Below are 27,986 nucleotides of genomic sequence, written 5' to 3'. Positions count from 1 at the left end.
TTAAGCACGAGCTTCGCAAACCAAAAGATGACTAACTTAAAACCAGTTTCATACACGATGTAAACATAACCAGCTAGTGTATTGTAAGTCACAGACAGGTTCACACATATTTATACATTTTGTGCCAGTGACATTAGTGATTATTTTTATTTAACTTAAATTTTTAACTGCGGTAAGTTTTATTATTAAGCGTATTATATTTAGCTTTTAGTGATATTTTTTTTAGGGTACAATAAAATGATTGGAAATAGGTAATAAAATCGATGGTACATCCTTCTTAGTTAAAACCAGTTTTGCTTGGGACGTCATCTAAAGTAACATTTTAGAAGACCAATACCATTTTTTTTTACAAACCAGCACATCAGTGTTTACATTCCGTTGCAAACTCACCTCTATCACAAACTACATAAGACGTTACATTTTTTAAGCTTGACATGCCGTATACCAGGGGTGGCCAACCATTAGTCCAGTCGATCGTGGTAATGCAAAAAATACTACATGATTGTGTACTAAACTATGCTGTGGGTCTAGACAAAGTGCAAATTATAATCGCAAACCAGTCGAAAAGTGGTCGAAAAGCCCCTTTTTTGTATGGAGTTTTGACGGATTCGATTTTCGATTCGATAAAAAAGTGCGTTTTGTCTAGGGGGGCTGTTTCATTTAAGATTTCAAGTAGTATGTAAGTGATAGCTCGCCCAGGGTTTCGTTAGTAAACAGTAGATCTTATGTCTAATCAAGTTGGCCACCCCTGCCGTATACAGTCAGCGTCAAATAGTTCGTGACACCCAAAGTAGCCAAAAACTTCGCAACACGTCTTTGTTACAATCTTACAATTTGGAATAAGGTTGTGGTTGTGTTGTCAACTTTTTGGCTGCTTTGGGTGATTTGACGATGACTGTACTATTGGTAGGGTACTAACAACGTATTTAAACATCCTTAAATACTTTTTTAGTAAACCCTATACAGGGTGTTAGGTAAATGGGTATGAGCCGACACTAGCCCATGTTAACATGGGCATATAAATGGTATGGTGAAGTCAGAAAATTGATATATTCATTTTAATTATTTTTATTTTCATACAAACCGGATTTTATAAAATTTATTTTGTATGAAAATTAAAAAAAAATAAATGATGATATCAAATTTCTGACTTCACCATACAATTTATATGCCCATGTTAACATGGGCTAGTGTCGGCTCATATACCCATTTACCTAACACCCTGTATAACTAATTAATTTATTATACTCGTATTATAGATAGAAAACACCCAGACCAATACAAACAAACATGTTCATGCACACAATAATGTCGATTTTATAATTTTATCCTGTTTTTGTTCTTTTTATTGGTCTCTTTAATTGAATTTTAAATAGCGGATAAAATTTGATAATTGCGAAGATTTTGTGTTGTTACATCATGATTTACCTACCTATTCTTTTATTAATACCTACAGGTTTTTAAACATTGATACTGACTGATTGTTGATATTGATTACCTACAGTTTTTCTTACAGGTTTACCTGCTAGATCAAATTTTAATAATTTGTCATAGAGCTTAATTTAGTCTTAATATAAACGCAAAAAAAATTAAACTTGACATTCCTAAGAAAAATATTATCTTTTTTGTAATAGATATTGAAAGGCTTTTCGCTAAAGGCATACAAAACGGCAATTTCATAGATAGGTATTATTAAAATTTATAACAATAACTAAGGCAATTAAGTTATTTATTTCAAACAAAAAACAAATATGGAAATTATTGCTATTAAGGTAAAGACCCGTTTATTGTTTAAGTTCTGCATTTTCCTCTTAAATCAGTAATCATTGTACCTAGTTTACATTTTATTGAAAATGATGCATGCTATTTGTCATTACAAATTAATGTGCACAACTGAAATCTGTAACATCTTTATATCCTACTTCCTACTTAATATATTATTATTTTTAGTATAAATGCGAATGTTTGGATGTCTGTGTGTCTGGATGTTTGTTACTCTTTCACGCAAAAACTATTGAACGGATTTTGATGAAACTTTACAGTATTATTGTTTACTAGCGGCCGCCCGCGACTTCGTACGCGTGGATCCCGTTTTACCCCCTTCATCTATCTTACGCGGTTTAGATTATTTCATACAAATGTTTTTTCCCGCTAACTCCCGTTCCCGTGGGAATTTTGCAATATCCTGTTGTAACTAAGCTTTAAGTTTAATAAGGTACCTGCATGCCAAATCTCAAGCGTCTAACTTAAGCGGTTTAGATTTTTCATACAAAAGGATTTTCCCGCTAATTCCTGTTCCCGTGGGAATTACTAAGTATACTATAACCTGCCCATGAGTATGAAGAATAATTGTACTAAGTTTCGTTAAAATCCGTCGAGTAGTTTTTGTTTCTATAAGGAACATACAGACGGACAGACAGACAGACAAACATTTTACTGATTGCATTTTTGGCATCAGTATCGATCACTAATCACCCCTTGATAGTTATTTTGAAAATATATTTCATGTACAGAATTGACCTCTCCACAGATTTATTATAAGTATAGATAACCCAGAATAACACATAGGCTTAGATTAATAAAACCTAGATGGATAGTCTTCATACAAACGCTTCGTCAAGAGTGAGGCAAAAATCTTATGTCATTAGTGTCAATTTTGTTGGGGAGTGTAGACAGTGAAGGCGATTTTCCCGAAAGTAGGGAAATTTTTAATACGTTTTTAATTATTTTATAATTAACAAAAACAAAACGCATCATGTACTTACTTATTTATTGAATTCAAAGTACCTACCTAATAACAATAAGATAAATCGACTTAAAAGTCTCGATTTCATAAAAAAGGAAGTGTATTTGTACGGCGAACAATTGGGAAATAAATTTTCTTGTTACTGGTATCATTCCCGTATTTAATTTTTGAAAGCCAAATTCAAGCAAAATACGCGTCGAATTGTAGTACTTACTTATGAAATGTAACACTGGTCACTTTCTTTCGTTTTTCGGATGTATTTTAGACACCTTTTCACAGCACAAACCGTTTTAATTAATTAAAATTCGTCGGACGTGTTTCCCAATTTTTCACTTTGACAGTTCATGTGACGTTTACGGGTGAGCCGTGCCGGCTCCCTAAAAACTGCCTCACCTTTCGTGCACTGACTATCTATCTAGGCTTTATTAATCTAAGCACATAGGCTATAATTTATGATGATATGTGACAAACTAAAGGACAATGACCAAAAATGTATGGAGTGTGGTCCAAATGTCCACCACTAACGAGACCTATATAGTAAAATAGTCTACTAAATACTGATTCATTATAACCAAACCGCAATTAAAAATATGCTGTCAGTAAAAAGTTATGACTGAATGAAAAGTCATGTTTTTTACCTTTTCATCTGAAAAATGTTCTTGATATCATTCTATCCATCGCACATTTTGGATTAATCTATGCATGTTATGTCATGTCGCTTAGTGTGCCGTGTTAGATTCTCGCTAAAAGAAAAAAAAACTTAGAAGAAAGACAACAATATTGGAATTATGGTCGGGTGGTCGCTGCTCCGCCCCTATTGGTTGTAGGGTGATGTTATATATAACCTAAAACCATCCTTGATAAATGGGCTATCCATAACAAAAAGAATTTTTCAAATCGGACCAGTAGTTCCTGAGATTAGCGCGTAAACTACTACAATTTTTCATACAGTCATAACTTTTTACTGACAGTTTATTTTTTTTTCGTCCCATACTCAAAGTTAATCTCTATTTAATGGACCATAAGCCAATATAGGTCTCATTAGTGGTGGACATTTGGACCACTTTTGGTCATTGTCCTTTCACGCGGGTGAAGCCGCGGGCAGAAACTAGTGTACCATGTTTTTACAAAAATAAAAATTCTGATGTGCTACGGGATGGTAAAGATTGTTGTGCCTCTGTCAAATGACAGGGAATCCCCAAGTTCGATGCCTGGGTAAAGCCACAGTAAAGTCGTGAAGCGCAGTTTACAAAAAAAAAACCGGCCAAGTGCGAGTCGGGCTCGCACACCGAGGGTTCCGCCGTACAAACGTAGCGGTTTACAATTTATGACGTATTAAATCAAATTACTTACTTGATTCCGTTGCGAGTAGTGGCGAATTTCAAAATATGCGGTATGATTATTTTTTATTTATTTATTTTTCCTATATTTGCATTATAGGTAGGTACCTACCTCAGCGTTTTGAATTTTTGCGTTGATTTAGAATTTCTCACAGTTTAGAGGCAATTAGATTTAAGAATTGTTTGATATGAATTTCAACTTTAATATCTCTACGCGTTCATGTGAAAAAGGGTAGGTAGTAAGTTTATAATTATTAAAAAAATATTTTGTCATGTAAGCAAAAATAATATTTTAAATTTTATATAACTTCAAATTTATCATTTTCGCAATTTTTCCTTTATCTGTACTATACAGGGTGTTAGGTAAATGGGTATATGAGCCGACACTAGCCCATGTTAACATGGTCATATAAATGGTATGGTGAAGTCAGAAAATTGATATCTTCATTTTAATTATTTTATTTTTCATACAAATCGGATTTTATAAAATTAATTTTGTATGAAAATTAAAAAAAATAAAATGATGATATCAAATTTCTGATTTCACCATACCATTTATATGACCATGTTAACATGGGCTAGTGTCGGCTCATATACCCATTTACCTAACACCCTGTATAACGTTACTTCGTGCCAAATTTCAAGATTCTGAGTTCACAGGAAGTACCTTGTAGGTTTTGATTCCCTAGCGTGTGACGGAAATTCGTCTAAGGTGTCGGTATAAACTGCTGTATCTTTTGATCGCGTTAACTTAGAAGTTTGATTTTTTTACTTCTTAAAGGGACAATAGATCTAGGTATTTGGTATAAATTTCAATTTGATACCTTTATTCGTTAGTGAGAAATAAGGTAGTAAGTTTCATTTTATTAAAATATTTTTATTATATTATATAACTAAAAAATGTAATTTTCGCAATTTTTCCTATATTTGAATTATATGACAATGCTTTATGCCAAATTTCAAGATTCTGAGTTTACGGGAAGTATCCTGTAGGTTTTGATTCCTTTGCGAGTGTCGAAAATTTGTTGAAAATATCGACATAATCGGCTGTATCTTTTGATTGGCTTGGCTTAGAAGTTTGATATTTTCACAGCTTAAAGGGACAATAGACCTGAGTATTTCATGTGAATTTCAGCTTGATACGTTCACGCGTTCTTGAGATAAAGGGTCTTGACAGACGGACGGACGGACAACAAAGTGATCCTATAAGGGTTCCGTTTTTTCCTTTTGAGGTACGGAACCCTAAAAAGCAATTACCTCACTCAGCGTCAAATAGTTCGTGACACCCAAAGTAGCCAATAAATTTGTCACATCATCTTCATCATCTTCACGACGTTATCTTTTTGGCCACTTCGGGTGTCACGAAATGTTTGACGCTGACTGTACAAACTGTACATGAACATTGGCTTCGTGCTTATGTTACGACTGCGGCATTATCCAAATTGTGACGTTCTTTTTGGTATATTAGACTCATGTAGAAAATCTAAATACATACATCTAAATATATAAAAGGAGAAACTGACTGACTGACTGACATATCAACGCACAGCCGAAACGGCTAAACGTAGGCACTTGAAATTTGGAAGGGACGTATCTTAGGCACCGTAGAGGTGCACGAAGAAAGGAATTCCCGAAATTCCCACGGGAATGGGAATTAGCGGGAAAGTCCTTTTGTATGAAAAATCTAAACCGCTTAAGTTAGACGCTTGAAAGGTATGGGGCCATCCATAAAGTACGTCACACGAATTTTCATGATTTTTTTACCCCCCCCCCCCCCTCCGTCCTTGTCACAGGTGGTCACATTTCTGAGACCCCCCCCCCCCCTCCCTAGTGTGACGTCACATATTTTGCCATTTCACATCGAAAAAGTATTAAATTAACAGCAGTTCCGAAATTACTTTTAATTCCATTTAAATTAAGTACTTTTTTTTATGAAATCAACATTATATCAAATATTTAAAACAATTGAAATGTGATGTCACGAAACTTAGGACCCCTCCCACCCCTTGTCACACTATGTCACACTTTGTCAACCCCCTCCCCCCCTCTTTACGTGTGACGTACTTTATGGATGACCCCTATGCAGGTACCTTAGTAAACTTAACCACTGGACGGATCGGTCTGAAATTTGGCATGCAGGTAGATGTTAAGACGTAGGCATCCGCTGAGAAAGGATTTTACGAAACTCCACCCCTAAGGTGGTAAAACGGGATCGCTACTTATTCGACTCTGACTGAATCATACTAATTTGGCTTCTGTCTTTTGAAAAACAATTCCATTGAACACCCACTACAGCGCAATTGCTTGGTTTGAAACTGGAAGAATATTTATTTATTTACTAGCTTTCCGCCCGCGGCTTCGCCCGCGTGGAATTTTGTCTGTCACAGAAAAACTTTATCGCGCGCGTCCCTGTTTCAAACACCGCGATAAAAACTATCCTATGTCCTTTCCCGGGACTCGGACTATCTCTATGCCAAATTTCATCAAAATCGGTTCAGTGGTTTAGGCGTGAAAGAGAGACAGACAAACAGACAGAAAGAGTTACTTTCGCATTTATAATATTAGTATAGATAGTATAGAAGTATAGATTTTAATTGCACTTTCAATTTCAATCAATATTTGTTACAGACTGATCCACACACAAACTGGATAACTAATAAATTAGATGCAGTATGATTTCTTGGAATGTCATCGTTTTCCTCGTATTCGCACTGGTCGAAAGCAGCTACCAAATACAAGGTGAGTGACCTTGACTATTGACATTTAGAAACGTAAAATTAATCGTAGAGCAAGTCGTCATCGTCAGGTCATTGTCTCCACTACAGGAGCACGACCCTTTCTAATTTACAAGAGGCAAATGGAGGATTGTCGTCGGTCCACCTTGTAGGTGGACGTCCCACGCTGAGTTTTCCGGTACGCGGCCTCCATTCGTAAAGGTATCGGGGAAGCGCTGGACGCAGGCCGCTACCAATCGATCAACATGGAAAGCATTGGGGAGGCCTATGTTCAGCAGTGGACGTCCTATGGCTGAAATGATGATGATGATGATAATGAAATGAAGGATTTGGCAAGACGGGTAGGGGAGTTCGCATCGTTTCAAGCATCATTTATTGTCCCGAAGCAGTGGTAGGGTTAATACTGGGACGTGTAAAAGTGCTTTTTAAAAGCCTACTTTTAAAATTAAAATGAGTTTTTATGAAAATCGATTGTTACACAACACAACCTTATGGTCTATAATTGAGTTAAAATGCCATGATAATAACCACCTGCATGGGAAGTTGGTCTAAAATTTCTAAATAACTTTAAAAGATACGGGCTGATACACATTATCCTCACATACTTATCATAGAGGGAATATAACTCCAATAACTACGTTAGATAATGTAGTTAAAAATGTAGTTACGTAAACGGCTCTACTTTTTTTGTATGGCAATGTGGACTTACACCGTATTCACAATAAAACGATGCTTGCTTAAGTGAAGCAGCTAATCGAACGCACAACGTCGAATAAAACTCTATGATTGGTTCGTGTGTCATCCTGTGCGTCTACGCTCACTGTGAGAGTTCATAGTGATGTTTGTGAATACGGACGTAGTTAAATCACTAACTCATATTGACTTACAATTTATTATTTTATTGATATCCGAGGTATAAAAATAATTTTACAGTCAACTGAAAACTAACTGGTATTTCAGGATTTTCAGGGTGAAGTGCCACCCGGGGCGATTGACACCCAAAGTAGCCAAAAAGATGACAGCACATCCTTATTCCAATTGTAACAAAGACGTGTTGCTAACTTTTTGGCTACTTTGGGTGTCACGAACTATTTGACGCTGACTGTACCTGTGGGTCTAGACCAAAAGTGGGCGATAACGCCCCCTTGTGGGTGCTGCAGGCTTAAAGGGGGGCGGTGAGAGACCCAGAAAAAAAATCGGGTCGTTGTGTAGAGGCTTGGGAGGCGTCATTTACTAGGAGGTTTCTTTCACCGACTGACCACTCGACTCTCGACTACAAATGGGGGCGCTAAAAAGAATTTATTCTTAAAGTGGGCAGTAGACAAAATAAGTTTGGGAACCGCTGGTCTAGACAAAGTGCAAATTATAATCGCAAACCAGTCGAAAAGCCCCTTTTTTGTATGGAGTTTTGACGGATTCGATTTTCGATTCGATCAAAAAGTGCGTTTTATCTAGGGTAGGGCTGAACAAAATAATTGACTTTTTTTTTTAAGATTATAATTAATTAGCAATTTGTATTGCACAAATTAATAATAGTCCCGTTAGCCCCTCGTGTTAAGCTAAATAAGCTTGTGTTACGTGTCGCTCACCACAAGTCGGCCACTCCGACCCCTTCACCGTTCGTCTATCGTGGCTTGGATTTTTGTCAACAGTCGGTGACAGATGTGTGGACAACTACACGCAGACCATCGGCAAGTGTACCCCAGCTGAATCCTGCGACTCAGCCAGAAAAGCTTATCAGTAAGTCATAGACAGATGACCCACGCTGAACTGTCCCACCAAACTCAATGACAGGGGGCGCTACCATCGTTCAACTATTATGGTTTCCAACACGGCAAAAATCGGAACCAGCGATCCGGTATTCAAAATCAAAATCAAAATCAAAATTATCTTTATTTGTTTAGACTAATTAAATTAGTTCTTGCAAATCGTCAAATGCTCTTAAGGAGCCTATACATGTCTCATTCTTTTTTTGCCCTACCAGCGCTTCGAGACAAACATTTGGCAAGTGCTGAGAAGAAGCGCCGCAACAAACTCAGTCACCACTGTCTGCCGGTTTAAAAATATAAAAAAATATATAAAAATATAAAAAAATATAAAAATATATGGACGGTGGCGCCCCACTGTCAATGTCATGGATAGGACAGTTCAGTATTTTGGAACTATATAGCGCTTGACTGAGTGCCTGAGGCATGGGAGCGGCACGTGAGGGTGTTTTTGTGACGGTCAAACGTCAGCGAGACTTCAGATTTGTATGCTCTGTCGTTCGTTCGTTTCAGCCGAAAGACGTCCACTGCTGGACAAAGGCCTCTCCTATGCCCAAGGATTTCCACAAAGACCGGTCCTGCGCCGCTCGCATCCAGGCGCCTCCCGCGACCTTCACCAGATCGTCGGTCCACCTAGTGGGAGGCCTGCCCACGCTACGTCTTCTGGCTCGTGGTCGCCACTCAAGAACTATGCCTCATAAGAAGGCTCAAGGTCACCCAAAGGGCGATGGAGCGTGCTATTCTCGGAGTTTCCCTGCGTGATCGAATCAGAAATGAGGAGATCCGTAGGAGAACCAGAGTGACTGACATAGCTCGCAGAATCGCTAAAATCAAGTGGCAGTGGGCAGGGCACATAGCTCGTAGAGCTGACGGCCGCTGGGGCAGGAAAGTTCTTGAGTGGCGACCACGAGCCGGAAGATGCTCTGTCACATCATAATAATGTCAATTTTCACCTATAGTTTTTAAACATTTAACACGACTGACGCGATTGTGTCGCGACTGCAACGCGACGTCTACATTTTTTTACCCACAACAAAGAAACTCTTGATGGATAATGATGATCATTGGGGAGGCCTATGTTCAGCAGTGGACGTCCTGTGGCTGAAATGATGATGATGATGATGACCCAACGTCTCGGTTGCTCACTGGTCAGAGCATTCGCAAGCGAAAGGCCGTAGGTTCGTTTCCCACCGCAAGCAAGCGATTTTTACTATAGTCTGGTCGCCGAGCACGTACAATTTTGTCCAATGACCCCAAGCTACCCATCCTTATCGCTTGCGCATAATTGTATTGCTGTCGCGACTGTGCGACGGGCGCCCGCAGTGAGTGTGCGAGCGCAACAGCAACATAATTACGCGCGAGCGATAAGGATGGGTAGCTTGGGGTCATTGCGCAAAATTCTACGTGCTCGGAGACCGGGCTTTATAAACTATTTAAATCTTTTCAGTGAAAATGGCGTCCGTCCGACCCTCTGCCTGTACAGCCCATTTGGGACAACCCTCGTCTGTTGCAAGGATGGCATCCCCGCCTTCAATGTTGTCAGTCAGTTCAATAATGTGTAAGTATCCATCTATCCATATATCCTTTGTTTGTAACCTGTCATCCGCTTTGCAATGGAGGGAAGTCGAACCTTAATTTCGAACTCCTCCTATGTTCTTCTGATTAATTTCGTTGCGGGGCCAATGACAGTTTAACTTTCCCCCGGGACAAACTTAACATTCACTGGTTGGTTTTTATTGGCGGTCAAGCTGTAGATCCTGGCTACACAGGAGTTGCAGCAGTTGGAACGTGGGAATAGTCCCGTACCATATAAAGCCTATGTTCTTCTTTAACGTCAAGAACAATACATGCTGTCTTTGTTTTTAGTGAATTAATATGCATTAAACATTTATTTTTCAGTCCCCGTCCCCAGGAAGACAGTCCCCGCCCCCAGGATGACAGTCCTCGGCCCCAGTATGACAGTCCCCGCCCCCAGGATGACAGTCCCCGTCCCCAGGATGTCAGTCCTAACCCCCCCGTGATCACTCCCAGTGTCGAGAATAGATTTAGTACGATTCCTACAGACACTAGAAGAGTGAGCGAGAAAAGTAAGTGAAATATTTATCTATCTATACCGGATAAAACCACTTTTGGCTGCGAAAATGAGTCAAAGATAAAGATAAAGATAAAAAGATAAAAGATAAAAGATCATTTATTCACCGAGACAAGGTAATACAACAAGGTAGATGTAGTCAAAACTATTGACTTCGGTCAAAGTCCAATTTTTTCAGTCAAAAGCTGTTTTTAACGGTTGTGAATTTTGACTATAGGTAACATCTACACTTGGATTCGACCAAACAAGAGTAAATATTAATCTCAGAATAAATCGTCAGTTATTCGACATTTTTACATATTTTATGTCCCATATTATTTTGTCAATGTGCTATTTCTATACCGGTACCTCTAGCATGAACAACTTTCGTCTTCGAATCGTTTGCGTATTCGACTAAATTCGATACTCAACCTTCGAATTCAACGATAACGTGACAATTTTGATTCCTTAAAATAAGTATCGTGCAACCATTTCATGTACTAAGTTCACTTTACGTTCACAAGGGCGCTGTTGTAGTTTTCGTACTAAATCTTTTGATGGCGATTCGAATACGCAAACGATTCGAACTCGATAGTTTTTCGTGCTAGCCGTACAGGAGTTATTCTCGGATAAAAGTTTGGTCGAATCGAGACATTGTTTGTTTGTATTGAATTAACTTCGAAACTACTGGACCGATTTAAATAATTGTTTCGCCATTCGAATCGATGATCATAATAGGTAGAGTACGAAGTTCGCTATGAAATTAAGTTTTAGTGGTACGTGTCAAAGCGCTTTAAAAGCAAAAACTCTAATGCTTCTTGCCCACCTTTTTAGATATAAAAAAAAATATTGGGTTTTTTTAAGCATAACTATAAATCCTTGAAATGAAATTGCAAACAATAAAAAATAATATAATCATGATAATTGGCTTTTAAATTGCTGAATATTAAGGAAAATCCTCTTTTTCTTCATAAACCTCTGCCTAATAAAACGACTGCTCCAAAATGTCTTTATTTCCTGTTTTGCGTGTTAATACAGTGCATTTATCTTTCTATTTACTAAAGTTAAGGTAAGCCAATCATTTTCAAAAGCTTTTCTTAATTGCATTAAACAAAAATTGCACGTATACAACCTACTCTGTTATGTGCGATGCCAATAGCCACATTTCATTTAAATTACGCATCTATTGTCCGGTCGCCGAGCACGTAGAATTTCGTCCAATGACCCCAAGCTACCCATCCTTATCGCTCGCGCGTAATTATATTGCTGTCGTGACTGTGCTTGGGGTCATTGAACGAAATTCTACGTGCTCGGCGAGCAGGCTTTAGAAAAATCTACAAGCATTAAACTTTAATTTTAATACAATTTGGTTATTTTTATTACAGGTGACGAAGATGAGTTTAAACCTGTGGAACCGTTGTCGGCTGATGTGAGTATATTAATAAATACTTGCTTTATGAACTACTAATTAATATTACTTAAGTACACGTTTTAAATTAAAAAAAAATCGACTTTCAAGTTTTTGTATAACTTTTTTATTTTAAATAAATAGAAGACAAGAAAACAGTAGGCTGAGTGTGAGTTTTTTTCAAACGCGCTCACTAGTGAGCGCGTCAAAAAATGACATTAAATGTATGACGGATTGTACAGCGCCCCTAGCGGAAACTTTCAAGAACAAAAATCTTCATAAATAAATTTTTTAACACAGTCAATATCGAATGCGTTTGATGTTAACTCACACTACGCCCCCGTTACTTTTTAAGGGGTTGCTAAAGCCCGGTCTGTGAGCACGTAGAATTTTGTCCAATGACCTCAAGCTACCCATCCTTATCGCTCGCGCGTAATTATATTGCTGCGCGACTGTGCGACGGGCGCCCGCAGTGAGTGTCCGAGCGTGACAGCAACATAATTACGCGCGAGCGATAAGGATGGGTAGCTTGGGGTCATTGGACAAAATTCTACGTGCTCGCAGACCAGACTATAGTACTTATCCTTATTCATAACCTTTCCAGTACTACGACATCGACCGCATAGAAGACTCCATCAGAAAGACGATCCTCTCAATCGATTCCGAACGAGACACGAGAACAGAAGAGCTTTTAGCCCAGCTGTGGGCTTTGAAACTCAAGAACCTATCCAAAGAACAACGAAGATTCGCTGAGAAAATAATTACGGATGTACTGTTTGAAGCAGAGTCAGGGAATTTGACAAAAAAGCACCTGAAAATGGTATCTAACCCTGTAGTTTGTGAGAAAGCAAGTTTGGAGAAGATAAGAGTAAAAGCAAGGCAACTTGGAGACAAAAGAAATATTGAGATTAATCCGCCTATGATGCAACTGCAGTTGAGTTTCAATGCGGATAAAAATCAAGAACTATAAAGTATTTTGACGGCAAATAGTTTAAAAGAACACGGCTTATGGACGTAGCACACTTTCAACGCGGAATGGGATCGTAACCGTATCGACTCGAGGCGGTCAGTTCTTTGTATGAAACTTCATACTGCAACGCACACCCCGCACCGTAACATAAACGCCTCGCCTCGCGATGACAGCTTGCGAAAGTGTTCCGATTCCTTTCCGAGTTGATAAGTCTGCTATGATCTTTATTCTTCTATCTACGGGGTGTTAGGTAAATGGGTATATGAGCCGACACTCATATAAATGGTATGGTGAAGTCAGAAAATTGATATCATCATTTTAATTATTTTAATTTTCATACAAATCGGATTTTATAAAATTTATTTTGTATGAAAATTAAAATAATTAAAATGATGATATCAATTTTCTGACTTCACCATACCATTTATATGACCATGTTAACATGGTCTAGTGTCGGCTCATATACCCATTTACCTAACACCCTGTATAGGTCTAGCGCTTAAGAGTCCGTGCCTGAGATATGGAAGCGGCACGGGAGGGGTAATATTGGCATATGACATGACAGAGCATACAAATCTGAAGCATAATAGAAGAACATCGCCCTTTGAAAACACCCTCCCGTGCCCCTCCTATACTTAAGTCAAAAGTCAAAGTCAAAATTTCTTTATTTGTTTAGACTAATAAATAGTTCTTACAAATCGTCATTTTGCTCTTAAGGAGCCTCTACATGTCTCATAATCTTTTTACCCTACCAGCGCTTCGAGACCAACATACCTCAGACAATAACTCAATGAGCGCTAAATCTGTAATTTGCAGTCCTGTGTCACACATTATGAGTAAACTCATCATCGGGTCATTTAGTCTCCACTGCAGGAGCTCGACCCTCTAATTTACCAGAGGCAAATGGAGGTTTTGGCCTACACTCCCCACTGGCCAGCCGGACGGGCGGTTATTCCACTGGGGGCAACTGGGAATTGGTAAAAAATAATGTCCCAGTTGCCCCCGGTAAAATTTGAAAAGTCCCAGTCTTTCCCCCACTTAAGACGCCGTAAAGTGTAGGTATCTAGATATTTTTTCCATTGTTGCTAGAAGTTGGGGAGGCCTGATGTTCGCATATTTATTTTGTCCTGTAATACTCAGTGTTATACTTATTTAAGGTGTTTTGTAAAATTGCTTAATGATAAAATGATGGATGAGCTATTGGTAGATAAGTTAGGTAATGTAAAGAAAACATTTACTGTCCGTTGTTAAACTCAATCAATACTCAGAATCTTGTAATTAGGTAATCTTGTAATATAAGTAATTCTTACCCTGTAATTACTAAGGTAATCTTGTATTATAAGGAACAGTTACCCTATCTTAAAGTTGTATCATAAATTACTGTTAAAAATAAAATGACAATACCGTGCATTTCTGTGTTTTATTTTAACCTGCTTTTTTATTAAAAAAATAACATCAAATAATTACTTCATTAACTTTAGCGATTGTCGTACTTAAGTAAACACTTTCTATTGTGAGTCTGTGTCTTTCCACTGCGTGTCACTTTCTTTGTCGTAAGCTAGTATTATATTATTATTATCTGTGGTCGTAAGTAAACACTGTATATTTTTCTACACGTTGATGGTGGATGGGTTCGATTCCCAGATAAGCCTAGGCGCAGACCACCGATTTTTAGTCAGCCGATAGTTGGGCCCGATTTTAATTTATTATGAAGAATCAACCGGTGTAATGTACGCAGTACGCACTTCCATACATGCCCATACCATAGAGATATAGAGAGATGCCAACTAATGCGCTGAGTTCGAAACTCAGTGTCGCATTATAAATTCACACACACAAAGAAATCAAAATATGTGCTCATTATCCACTGCGGTGTCAGTACGCAACGTTCGAATAATCTTCAGTACTACGCAAGCAATGTAAACTGCTTACATTATGACGTCTGCAGCAATGTGTTCTGACTTTCTATTTTTGGGCATATTGCTGCGACACCGGCCCCGCCCCTTTGGCACATCTCCCTTTAGTTTCTGTGATCTGTGGTACACACATTAATTGACTGATCGGTACGAATTTCGCCAAGCCAGCTAGTACCAGATAACCAGAACAATAAAAAAACTCATAAATTTTTGCAAATAGGCTTTTACAAAGCACTTTTACACGTCCCAGTATTAACCCTACCACTGCTTCGGGACAATAAATGGGCCAGTGCTGAGAAGAAGCAGCGCAAGAAACTCAGTCACTATTATTTAATACTTCTTTACTTACAGAATGCGACGAGTACAGTAAAGCTGTCGTGGAGAAGGTGGAATTCCTCCCTCTCCTGCCGAACCCTGAGAGGTTATCTATCACCAGCGCCAAGTGTGACTACATCGGAGTCAAACTTATAGTGGGGGGTGAAAAGGCTTCGCAGGGAGAGTTCCCACACATGGTAAGTAGTGGTAATTGACAAATCTAAACGTTAAAATAACGGTATAAAGTCCCACGATTCTGAAACGTCAAGTGGCAAAAATAAAAAAACTAAACCCAGTATTGATATTAGCGCCCTCCGGTAATGTGTCATGTTTGTCCAACGTGGCAAAAATCGGAACCAGCGATTCGGTATTGACTGTGGCACCCCCTGTCAATGCAGCGTGTGGTGGGACAGTTCAGTGTGACATAATAAATCATTAAAGTTCCAAAATACTGAACTGTCCTATCCATGACGACAGTGGGGCGCCACCGTCAATACCGGATCGCTGGTTCCGATTTTTGCCATGTTGGAAACCATATAAGTTGAACGATGGTAGCGCCCCCCTGTCATTGAGTTTGGTGGGACAGTTCTGCGTGGGTCATCTAGGTATATTGCCATAGAAGAGAACCTTTAATTCCCATTTGGCCCCACCAGTGGGGGCGAATGGGAATAATCTGACACTTCTGTATTCCAGGCAGCGATTGGCTGGACGAACTTCGAAGGTAGTTACGACTTCAAATGCGGAGGTGCACTGATCAGCAACAAGTTTGTGGTGACTGCGGGTCATTGCATCAGGGATCCGTCAGCGAGGTATCCTGAGCCTGCTGTGGTCAGGCTCGGCGATCAGAATATAGATGACTCTGTTGCTGATGGCGCTGATCCGATTACTGTGCGTAATTATTTTTCATCATAAAAAAACTCATAAAACTCATTTATTTTGCAAATAGGCTTTTAAAAAGCACTTTTACACGTCCCAATATTAACCCTACCACTACTTCGGGACAATAAATGGGCCAGTGCTGAGAAGAAGCAGCGCAAGAAACTCAGTCACTATTGTCATAATTTCAGCAACAGGACGTCCACTGTTGAACATAGGCCTCCCCCAATGACTTCCACAATGGCCGGTTGGTGACGGCCTGCATCCAGCGCCTTCCTGCTGATTGTTTTACAATGTCACGTGCGAAGGTCGCGGGAAGCACCATTCCTCTATGGAAGCACCTGGATGCGGGCAGTGTAGGACAGGTCTTTGTAAAAATCCTTACTCTCCCAGAAACATATCGCTGTAAAAGTTTTTTTTGTATTGCACAAATTACTAATAGTCCCGTTGGCCCCTCGTGGTAAGCTAAATATAATGATTTCTACCTTCCAGGTTCCGATCAAACAAATCACAAAGCATCCGAACTACAAGCCACCTGGCAAGTACAATGACATCGCTCTACTCCTGATAACCGAAGTGACCTTCACCTCCAACATCAGACCTGCCTGTCTGTGGAACAGGCCAGACTTCGCACCGCACAAGTCGGCTATAGCTACGGGATGGGGAGTGATTGACCCAGGTGAGGGTAGTTGATGTCCTTATACAGGGTGTTAGGTAAATGGGTGGGTATATTAGCCGACACTAGCCCATGTTAACATATGCATATAAATGGTATGGTGACCATTTTAATTATTTTAATTTTCATACAAATCTGATTTTATAAATTTTATTTTTAATGTCAGCCAATGGGCAGGGCGCATAGTACGCAGAACTGACGCCAATGAGGTAGCAAAGTTCTGGAGTGGAAGTCATGTAGCGAAAAGCGCATCGTAGGACGTCCACCCATAAGGTGGGCTGACGACCTCTCAAAGGTAGCAGGTAGGCGCCGGTTGCAGGCCGCTACCAACCGGGCGGAAATCATTGGAGGAGGCCTATGTTCAGCAGTGGCCGTCTTATGGCTGAAACTAGACTTCACGACTTCGTACGCGTGGATCCCGTTTTATCCCCTTAGGGGTGGAGTTTCGTAAAATCCTTTCTTAGCGGATGCCTACGTCATAACATCTACCTGCATGCCTTTCAGCCTGATCCGTCCAGTGGTTTGGGCTGTGCATTGATAGATCACTATGTCAGTCAGTCCTTTGAGTTATATAGTATATTTAGATAGATGATGGACATCGTAAAGGTAGCAGGGAAGCACTAGACGCAGGCCGCTACCAATCGATAAACGTGGAAATCATTGGGGGAGGCCTATGTTCAGCAATGGACGTCCTATGGCTGAAATGATGATGATGAGATAGATGATGGTGAAAGCTTTTTTCTTTCAGACACACGCCAGACATCAAACGAGCTACAGAAGGTGTCGCTAACGCTGTTCGAGAACGACGACTGTGACAATCTGCTAGCGAACATCCGCAATCGGCTTTGGAGGGGCTTTATGTACACACAGATGTGCGCGGGGGAGCTTAGAGGGGGAAAGGATACGTGTCAGGTAATAAAGCCTGGTCCGTGAGCACGTAGAATCCCGTGCAATGACCCCAAGCTGCCCATCCTTGTCGCTCGCACGTAATTATGTTGCTGTCGCGCTCGCACACTCACTGCGGGCGCGCGTCGCATATTCGCGACAGCAATATAATTACGCGCGAGCGATAAGGATGGGTAGCTTGGGGTCATTGGACGGGATTCTACGTGCTCACGGACCAGGCTTTACCTGTTATAGTTCCAAAATACTGAACTGTCCTATCCATGACATTGACAGTGGGGCGCCACCGTCAATACCGGATCGCTGGTTCCGATTTTTGCCATGTTGGAAACCATATAGTTGAACAACGGTAGCGCCCCCCTGTCATTGAGTTTGGTGGGACAGTTCAGCGTAGGTCATTCTATACATTAGTTATTATTTCTTAGCATTTACAGTTGCTACTCAAACTAAATAAATAACTTGAAAAAATCGAACTGCCCCAGTGTCTAGGTAGCTCAGATGGAAGAGTAGTCACCCGGCAAGCGAAAGGTCGTGGGTTCAATTCCTGCCTTAAGCAGTTCAATTTTTTCAAGTTATTTGTTTTATCTGTTACATGTCGCGCAGCGAGAGTTGAAGCGAACACGGTATTCACACTAACGTCATTTGTACATAAACCCGCACAAAAATATTTAGGAGACACCGAGGAGAGTGGAAAACCTTGGGGGAGGCCTTTGTCCAGCAGTGGACGTCATTTGGCTGAAACGAACGAACGAACGAACGAACCGAGGAGAGTTGTGACATTGTCGATTTTTTAGAACTAATTTAACTACTAGCGAGCTCGTAAAAGTGCACGTTTTTTAGTTCAAATCTCGATCTAACAAATACGAGCTGTTGCGAGCTCGTAGTTAATAATTTCACAACTCTCCGATCGAGACAAAGCGTAAGTCAGTACGGCTAGCACAAAATACTTTCGAGTTCAAATCGTTTGCGTACTCGAATCGCCATCAAAAGATTTAGTAAGAAAATTACAACAGCGCCCTCGTGAACGTGTCGTAAAGTGAACTTAGTATGAGATGTGGTTGCAAGAAACTTATTTTGAGAATCAAAATTGTCACGTTATCGTTTAATTCGAAGATTGAGTATCGAATTTTATCGAATACGCAAACGATTCGAAGACGAAAGTTGTTCATGCTAGAGGTACAGACTACATAACGTCAGCGTGGCAAAGGTATACAAAATACATAAACACAAGCAAATTACTTTGTATTTATTGCTTCAACTCTCGCTGCGCTAATACTTGCTAATTCGAATAATACATAACTTAAAGTAAATAAATTAATAATATTGTTTTTTTCCAGGGTGACTCAGGATCTCCCCTCCAAGTGCCGTCAAAAGAGAACCAGTGCATCTTTAACATCGTGGGCTTGACGTCGTTTGGTGCCAAGTGTGCTAAGACGGGCCAACCGGCAGTCTACACTAGGGTGTACAGCTATCTGGACTGGATCGAGAGTGTGGTGTGGCCAGGGGAATAATTTTAGGGGATTTTGTAAGATGCGAGTTAGTTAGGTCTGTTTTAAAGGGGCTTAGTGTGATTTTACATCGAACGTATTCGATATTATAAGATTTTAAATTTTCGCGTTCCATTTCAATTAAAATAGTAAGTCACGGGTCTTAACGCGACGTTTGTTAATGAGTTACATTATGTACTCACGGCTTGACGTTTCGGCTGCGATGTTGCAGCCGTGGTCACAAGCAAACTGGCGGCTCGCGGCGTCGTCCATCATCGCAGCCGAAACGTCAAGCCGTGAGTAAATAATGTAACTCATTAATAAACGTCGCGTTAAGACCCGTGTCTTACTATTTTAATTAGTATTCGATATTGACTGCGTAAAAAAATTACATTAAATGCATGATGGATTCCTAATGCACTCGACTTCAAATACATTTATTTGATGTAACCTTGCACTACGCCCCCTGAACCAAGTCCAAAACATTGTAATTTGTATTGCACAAATTACTTAAAATCCCGATAATTTACTCTTTTTTAATTCAAACAAAAAAAACACAATTTCAAGCTTACTCGTAGAATGATGTTTTTGATTAGTCGAATTTAAATAGAAAAGAAGAAAAAAGGAAAAACAATAACATATGACCGGGCTTTAGTTTTGCGAAACTAAAGCCCGGTCTCCGAGCACGTAGAATTTTGTCCAATGGCCCCAAGCTACCCATCCTTATCGCTCGCGCGTAATTATGTTGCTATCGCGCTCGCACACTCACTGCGGGTGCCAGTTGCACAGTCGCGACAGCAATATAATTAGGCGCGAGCGATAAGGATGGGTAGCTTGGGATCATTGGACAAAATTCTACGTGCTCGGCGACCAGACTATAACAACTTCACAAGAGAGCACTAACTCAGCACAATTTAAGCCAATTAAAAGATAGATTTAAGACTGAACTTAAGTTGCTTCGTGCATTGTTTTGTAATACACACTCTAAGTTAAGAAACTGTTTAAAATACCAAAAAAAAAACTCAAAGGGGTAGCCCTATGCCAGTGCTGACTGCTGTCTATGAAATGTCAAGAAAGTATAGTTGTTGCAATTCACGAAGGCGAGTGAGCTTTACATGTGTGGTGGCTCGCTACTGTTAGTTTTTCGAGTTTTGACAGACATTACACTATCGTTATGTGCATGTACACTTTTGACAGATATTACACTATCGTTATGTGCATGTACACGTACACACATAAATAAAGTTCACTCGCCATCGTGGGCTAGTAGTAGTTTTGCACAAAATTCGTTCGCACGAATGAGCGAAACGTCCCCTTTCAATAATATTTTTTTTTAGTAGGCGTTCCGCCTTGATGTATTAAAAGTATTAAAATCGCGTGCGAATTGATCCTTCGAGAACTAGTAATCTCATACTACTAGTTCTCGAAAGAGTCGATTCGCACGCGATATTAATACATACGGACGGAACGCCTCCTAAAAAAATATTATTTTTGAAAGGGGGCCTTTCGCTCATTCGTGCGAAACCACTACTAACCCGCCAGCATCGTGAGTTGCAAAAACTATAAACTAAATAATTAAAAACATATTTACTGGACAATGTGGGTATTAAAAATGCAATTATAAAGTAGAACTTAAATAAAATAAAATAAACTAAAATTAAGATCAATAAATAATAAGAGATTTTCACCAATATTTGTTTTATTTCAAAATCCAGATTTTATCTAAATTTTACCTGCACTTACTTGAGTCTTAATAATAATAATAAGCATGGCAATCGGTAATAAAAATTTCAGTAATTTTAATGTAATTTAGTTTTTATGAGGCAAATATAAATTTTAGTGGGGCCAAATGGGATTTTAATGGGGCCGAATGGGAAATTTTGTGGGGCCGAATGGGAATTTTCGTGGGGACAAATGGGAATTTCAGTGGGGAAAATGGGAATTATCAGCTTTCCAAAAACTGCTCGATTGTGTTAGCTTGCCTGGCCATTTTGAGGGCGTTCAGTCTCTTGTGCGGGTCCGATTGCCAATCGTAGTTGCCGGTGCGGCACATCACTAGTTTGGCGATCAGCCACCTCATGGATTCCATTTTGTCTACGAGCATTCGGAGTTTTCTGGAATAGTAAATAATAATTATAAATAACCTTGGATATAATACACTGCGCCAAGGTAGTCTAGTGCCAAATTAAGAAAATCTTGCATTATGAGAAAACTACACTACACTTTATATTAAACAAAAAAATAACAGTTAAATGAATACACATTGAGAGTGCAGTCTCAATATTGAAGTGTTGACTTTGGCTATGGCTTTTAATTAAAAATTCAAATCGAATCTAAAACTCAACTAAAAAGTAGACAAATAATTACATTATTTATTTACTTCAGGCCAATTGATCTTTTTGGAGTCAGTACCAGCCTGCCAAGGTTAAGAAAACATATAAAATTTACGATTTAAGGGCGTCGCACATTTATCAGCCCGGACAGGGATCGTAACCGCATCAACTCGAGGCGGTCGTTATCGTATATAGGGTCCTTCTAAATCAGCTACGTTCCGTTTAATGGGAGCATGATATACGTCACACTGAATACGTTCCCAAAGTTTGAGCCAAAAATTCAGGCTAGTTTCCGAGATAATTAAGGAAACAACTTCATTTCTTATCAACCCAATACAACACCCTGTTCAGCTGATTCACTACTACACTGACAAAAATCCGCACGCACACGAGCTTACGTAATGGCCGCCATTGCGCTTGTGCTGCCGTTGGGCCACTGGCCGCGAACACAAGAGTGCCGCCGGACGACGGACCGGGCGCCACACAAGCTATTCTAGGGCTACTACTAGTTATTTAAGGAATTAAATTAAGCAGAAAATTAAAGTTTATTTATTTTTGGTAACATAAAAAAATCTTATGTGGTAAGTACTTATTTAGTGGCCTTAATGGAATGATGTTTATTCAAAAGTTCGTTAAAATACTTTTGCGCTTGTAAAAATCTTTTATTTCAAACGTAGCAACGAAACGAAGCAAAAAAGTTAGTTGCCGAAATCAATGACTTATTTTTATGCCATACACAAATGGGATAGTTACCATGACTATGAAATTTAGAATTACGGTTATTATTACGATAAAGCAGGCACATTTTTCATGTTAATTTTAATCGCTTAATATCCCCTTAGCAAATTAAATAAAAATGTGATTCGTAATTGACTCGATCATAGCAGAAACTAAACGCTATCGAATTATCTACCTGTGATTATCGGCAGTCTTTAGTATTCCGAAGTAAATAAGTAAATAATTGTTCCCAACTATCAATTTTAAACTGAAATAATAATCATTAAAATCATCGTAGAAACAAAAAAAATTTATAAAAGTAAATAATGATAGTTTTATTATTATTAAGATTAGAAAGAATTTTGGAGTTGACATCCTTATTTATGCGTGGCGGAGTCGGTGGTATCAAAGACAGCCGTCCCTCACAATAGCCACCAATAGCCGACCGCGCTAGTGTTGTAAGAACCTCGAGTCTTTAAAGTCTTTATTTTGAGACTTGAGTTTATTTTTAAGACTAGGACTCGTTAGTCACATGAATAAGGGAATAATTGAGTCTTCCGAGTCCTTTCGAGTATTTTAAGTTCTTTGAGCTAGACTGAATCATGACATGAACTTGAGTTGGTGTATACTAATAGGCAATAATGAGTGATTTCATATCATCATCCGTATGTTATATCCTAATTGAAAATAAAATAAATCGCACAATACAAATGTAATATCAATAAAATTGCATTAAACGCAAATAATCGAATCAGAAGTATCCATCTAAAGACTGACGATTTTCGTAATCAAAAAGTTAAAACGGTCCAATAAAATAATAAACACACAGTCTTAATTCATAGCTATTTTATTTTCTTCAAACTTGTAATAAGTAAGATTCCAAGACTCGAGTGTCGTATCGTACAACACTAGCCGGCGCGCAGCAAACGAACTTTTAGACACGTGCCGCCGCCTTTAGACACGTGCCGCCGGCCGCCGGCTAGCGCAATGTACACTCACCAAAATAAAATTAAGAAATGCAACAAACTTTTTTTTACTATTCAAATTAAAATTGTGTTTATTGTTAAATCACAGGATAATAAGATAGGTCATAAATAAATACCAAGTTGGAACGGAAATGATTCGGAAATTTTATTTAACTAATTAATTAGGTACCTACCTACCTCATCTACTTTTCTATTGTAATAGAAATGATGACATTAACGATTAATTTAAGAATGGACTTTGATTTAGGATAAATGGAATATCAATACAAACAAATTGAAGAGTTTTATTTGCTTCAATAGTCTAATTTAATGTTTCTAAATAATTGACTAGGCCATTGAATTACCTTCACAAAACAATAAGTTCGATTAATTTTTAATTATTATCTGTTATAGGATATTTTACCATGAAATACACAACACCATAATTTAGATTCGAATCAATTGAAATCGAAAGCAAGCAGATAAAATAATAAACAAATAAGTTTCTTTTTTGTCGTCGACTGTACGCTTATGCCAACTTTTCGGCTCTTGCTTTGGCGGCGTCGGCGTCTTTGTGTCAACAAAAGGCGTGCGGCTTGTCGGCATTTGTCGGCGCGTGCGCTTTGATTTAATTCAGTTTTTGATTAGCTTTCTTGTGTGAAGGTGCGTTTTGTAGTGCTCGTGAAGTGAACTATGACGCACAGATGCACAAATGCAAATAAATTTACTAAGACGCGCCTTAAAAATCATGGCCTTTGCTGGTTGATTTTTCGATGGTATCGTGAGTCCGTTTTACTGTGATTAACATAAGATAATAAGGATAGACAACGATATGAGAGTAGGCCTGTAACATTAAAGTGATAGCTCGCCCAATCAGTCGATCAGCTAATCGGCTATCAGCTGTGACGACTGCTGTGAGTTGTTATGACGTGAGTGTAAACAACAAAAAAGTGTGCAGTGGTAGTGAGCGTTGTGTGTGTTGTGTCTCGTGTTCCTGTGCAGAATGAATATGTCGCAGTCGGATTGTATAATCCGCCGTTTTACATTACAGCTAGGCATTTTGCATTACAGCTCTGTTTTGTAATACGGCGGCTTAACGTTTAGGCGGATTGTCATTGCGATACGTTCTTCAACGCGGCGGCCCACGTTTAGCCGCATCGTAATACATCATAAATTGTAGGGTGACCATACTTTACAAAATAAAACAATGTTTGATGAAAATAAATTTTAATAAGACAGATTTCTTCTCATGATATTCTTTATTTATTAAGTAAGAATTATTAACTTCGTTACTGTATACTATATTATATATTTGGCTGTTGTATTTTTTTTACTTATTTATTTATAAATCACAAGGGACAGCCACATAAAAAAGTAACTCAAAACAAATAAATTTTTTTTCAGAAATAATTTGATATTTGTCTTGTCTTTTTTAGACATTAAAAATAATTACAGGGGACAGCCATCTCAAAACAAAAGGTAACTCAAAACAAATAAAGTTTTAGTATTTTTTTCGGGGTTAAGTATTTTTCTTTAAGACTAATAAATCTTCACCGGCCACAGTCGTAATGTCGTATTTTTACACCAAAAATTTTGTGTAGGATTCCGCCGAACACCAGAATCCATAGCCACTTTAGCTGTTTTGATGTGGATTATAACCTCTAAAACTCGGTCACTTGTTCACGGTTTTTTTTACTATTTCACATTGATAAGAATATAAATTCTTTAATTTCACATTAATATTGTTATCACAGTCACTGTCGACAAACATATTTATCACGTTTTCTTTGTTAAATTCACAAATAACTCCGCAATTTAGCAATACAATCTCTGTATCCGACGCCCATTGTTGTTGTTATGTCAGGCAGCGCCACGGTATTGAAAATGGGAACTAAAAAGTGTCAAAGCGGCGGGTAATGACACGTTGTTTTACATTACGGCTAGCCGCATTAAAGAACGTTTGGCGCCGAATACATTCCGGCGGATTTTCATTCAGCCGTATTCAATCCGGCTAAACGTTAAGCCGCCGTATTACAAAACAGAGCTGTAATGCAAAATGCCTAGCTGTAATGTAAAACGGCGGATTATACAATCCGACTGCGACAAATACACTACAGCTTTGTTGTGTGAGTAAAAAATACAGCATGTTCCATTATGTAAGACGAAATGAATTTTTATTTTTGTTAGAAAATGTAACTTTGTAAAATCATTATAAAACACATACTCAAATTTGGTGAACTTGTTCAGTGTACCGTATAGATGCCCCCATTAAAAGGAATGTAGCTAGTTTAGAAGGACCCTGTATAAGCTTAGGCGCAGACCACCGACTTTTAGTTGGTCGAATAGTTGGATACGATTTTAATTTGTATGAAGAATCGGCCGGTACCAAATCGGTGTAAGTAATCTATACTAATACTATTAATGCGAAAGTAACTCTTTCTGTCTGTCTCTCTTTCACGCCTAAACCACTGAAGCGATTTTGATGGGCATAGAGATAGTTTGAGTCCCGGGAAAGGACATAGGATACTTTTTGTCCCGGTTTTTGAAACAGGGAGGCGCGCGATGTAATTTTTCTGTGACAGACAAAATTCCACGCGGGCGAAGCCGCGGGCGGAAAGCTAGTTTCATACATCTCGATACTGATTAACAGCCCGACCCAACTATCGGCCAACTAAAAGTTTGTGGTCTGCTGAATGATATTACGAGTATTCAATCTTTACTTACGTGGCCTCTCACTATAGGCCTTATACAGAAGCTTAAAGTTGCACAGCGTGCTATGGAGAGGGCTAAGCTCGGTGTTTCTTTATGACATCGAATCAGAAATGAGGAGATCCGTAAACGAACTAAAGTCGCTGACATAGCCCGACGGATTTGCAAGCTGAAGTGGCAATAGGCAGGGTACATAATACGCAGAACTGACGGCCGATGGGGCAGCAAGGTTCTGGGGTGGAGGCCGCGTACCGGATAAGGGTAGCGGGAAGGCGCTGGACGCAGGCCACTACCAATCGATCAACATGGAAAGCATTGGGGGAGGCCTATGTTTAGCAGTGGACGTCCTATGGCTGAGATGATGAATCTTTACTTACTTGTGTAACCGTCCCATCTCAACCTCTTCATTGCCATGAACTCCGTCCCGCATGTCCCTCAGCTGTCCCAGCTCCGTGTCCCATTGCTCCCTCACCGCTGCAAGCTGGGCTTCCCTCTCCGTGAGCATCGATTGGAGGTGCCGCAACTGGCACTCTTGCTGACGGAACTCTGCGAGGCTTGTGATGATCTTTCTGGAATTATTTGATGATTTATTAAATTTTTAATTCCTAGATTGCAATTTTTAAAATCAGATCGCCATCGCCATTTTGGCTGAACCTTAAATGATTATAACTTAAAGGTAGTTACTAAAAAAATTTATCTATCCCACTAATATTATATCCTACTATCCTACTAATATTATACATGCGAAAGTTTGGATGTCTGGATGTTTGTTACTCTTTCACACAAAAAGTACTGAACGGATTTTGATGAAACTTTACAGTATTATTATGTATGACTTAGAATAATATATATTCTATAATTTATGACGATCTGTGACAAACTAAATTTCACACGGATGAAGCCGCAGGCAAAAGCTAGTATTAATAAATTGCTTTTACTAACAAATTATTTGAAAGTAAGCTGACTGGCAAAGTTAATTAATATTTTATTGAGCCCTTTGTCCAGCAGTGGATGTCATTTGGCAGAAACAGAAAGAGTAAAAAACAAATTTTCTTAACATACTCTTTTCTCTCAACCAGTTCAGGGTCCAGTTTTCTACTTGGAGACGTTATGAGTGCCTTCACAGCATGAGACTGTGTTAGAAACTTGACGATCTGCTGCTCCAACACCTTTGCCGTTGCTGTGTCTTCATATTCCTTGAGTGTTGTTTGCTCGTTTCGTTCTTGATCCGCTATTTGTGGATTTTCTGTTGAAAATGAGAAACAATGTAAAATTAATGGAAGGTCATCACAGTTTTTGGCAAATAAATTGATGTTTTAAACAATGTAGTGTATATTTAGCACTTAGGATACACGGTAAATGTGTAGAGGTATTGCTGAGGTACTAATTATGGGCTATTTTGAGTTGAAATTGTAAAAATGTGTTACTTTAGTTATGATATTACTGCTAGGATTAAGATGGAGTTCTGTTGCATTAGAACTAAAAGTAATGAATCCTACGATAAGAATGAGTAAATGAGATAGTTACCAGCCAACGGTTTGGCCCGTAAAAGCCTTAGTTTTGAAGTAAACACTGATAAATCTTGCATTTTCTTCGCAATTTTGTCTTCCAAATTATCTCCAATTTCAGCTGAGTGTAGTTCAGAAGAAACACGCTGCAGATCACTTTTGAAGTTAGTGCTAACATCACGCAAAGTTTTAAATGCAGACATGGTGAGAAACTATGTGAAAAATATGGAAAAATAGTAAATTATTTTGATATTTACTTTTGCTTGTTTACGTTTCGTTTGAAAAGTGACAGGATCACAAGAACAAGAGGACGGAAAACAGAAAAAAAAGCGATGGCATAAACCATAGACTAAAAAATTAAAAAAATTGAAGGTCGATTTACACGGTGCGACAATACAGTGTAAATAATATTGTCTTGAGTCTTCTTGACATCATTTATTATCACATATCATTCTAAATTCACTTACTTCTTTCTTATTATTATTCAATATTCACTATGGATGTATTTCTGTCGTTACAATTACTGCAGAATCTAATTACATTTT

General features: G+C 38.8%; 2 protein-coding genes and 1 long non-coding RNA gene across 4 annotated transcripts in view; 2 read left to right on the top strand and 1 right to left on the bottom strand.

Annotated features, from left to right (window-relative positions):
• LOC135085330 (uncharacterized) overlaps positions 1-27,986 on the top strand; it is a 271,536-nt gene that overhangs the window by 238,196 nt on the left and 5,354 nt on the right. The gene's annotated exons all lie outside the window — the stretch shown is intronic.
• Positions 61-20,900, top strand: LOC135085292 (serine protease snake-like). Of its 2 annotated transcripts, none has more exons than XM_063980069.1 (10): positions 61-172; positions 6,715-6,825; positions 8,474-8,561; positions 10,035-10,145; positions 10,508-10,674; positions 15,304-15,464; positions 15,961-16,155; positions 16,636-16,822; positions 17,568-17,731; positions 19,060-20,900. In XM_063980069.1, the coding sequence occupies exons 2-10, from the start codon at positions 6,759-6,761 to the stop codon at positions 19,231-19,233; spliced, it is 1,314 nt and encodes a 437-aa protein (XP_063836139.1). In that variant the 5' UTR covers positions 61-172; positions 6,715-6,758; the 3' UTR covers positions 19,234-20,900. The 2 variants fall into 2 exon arrangements, with proteins under 2 accessions (XP_063836139.1, XP_063836138.1); XM_063980068.1 differs by having other exon boundaries at positions 10,487-10,674.
• LOC135085303 (uncharacterized) lies at positions 20,891-27,734 on the bottom strand. The gene is made up of 4 exons (XM_063980084.1): positions 27,461-27,734; positions 26,996-27,179; positions 26,311-26,502; positions 20,891-21,323 (listed from the first exon to the last, which is right to left on the bottom strand). The coding sequence occupies exons 1-4, from the start codon at positions 27,642-27,644 to the stop codon at positions 21,155-21,157; spliced, it is 729 nt and encodes a 242-aa protein (XP_063836154.1). The 5' UTR covers positions 27,645-27,734; the 3' UTR covers positions 20,891-21,154.

Source organism: Ostrinia nubilalis, chromosome 28 (genome assembly GCF_963855985.1).
Source record: "Ostrinia nubilalis chromosome 28, ilOstNubi1.1, whole genome shotgun sequence".
Classification (NCBI taxonomy): domain Eukaryota; kingdom Metazoa; phylum Arthropoda; class Insecta; order Lepidoptera; family Crambidae; genus Ostrinia; species Ostrinia nubilalis.
Note: the sequence above shows the minus strand (reverse complement) of the source record. Positions and strands in the feature narration are given on the sequence as shown.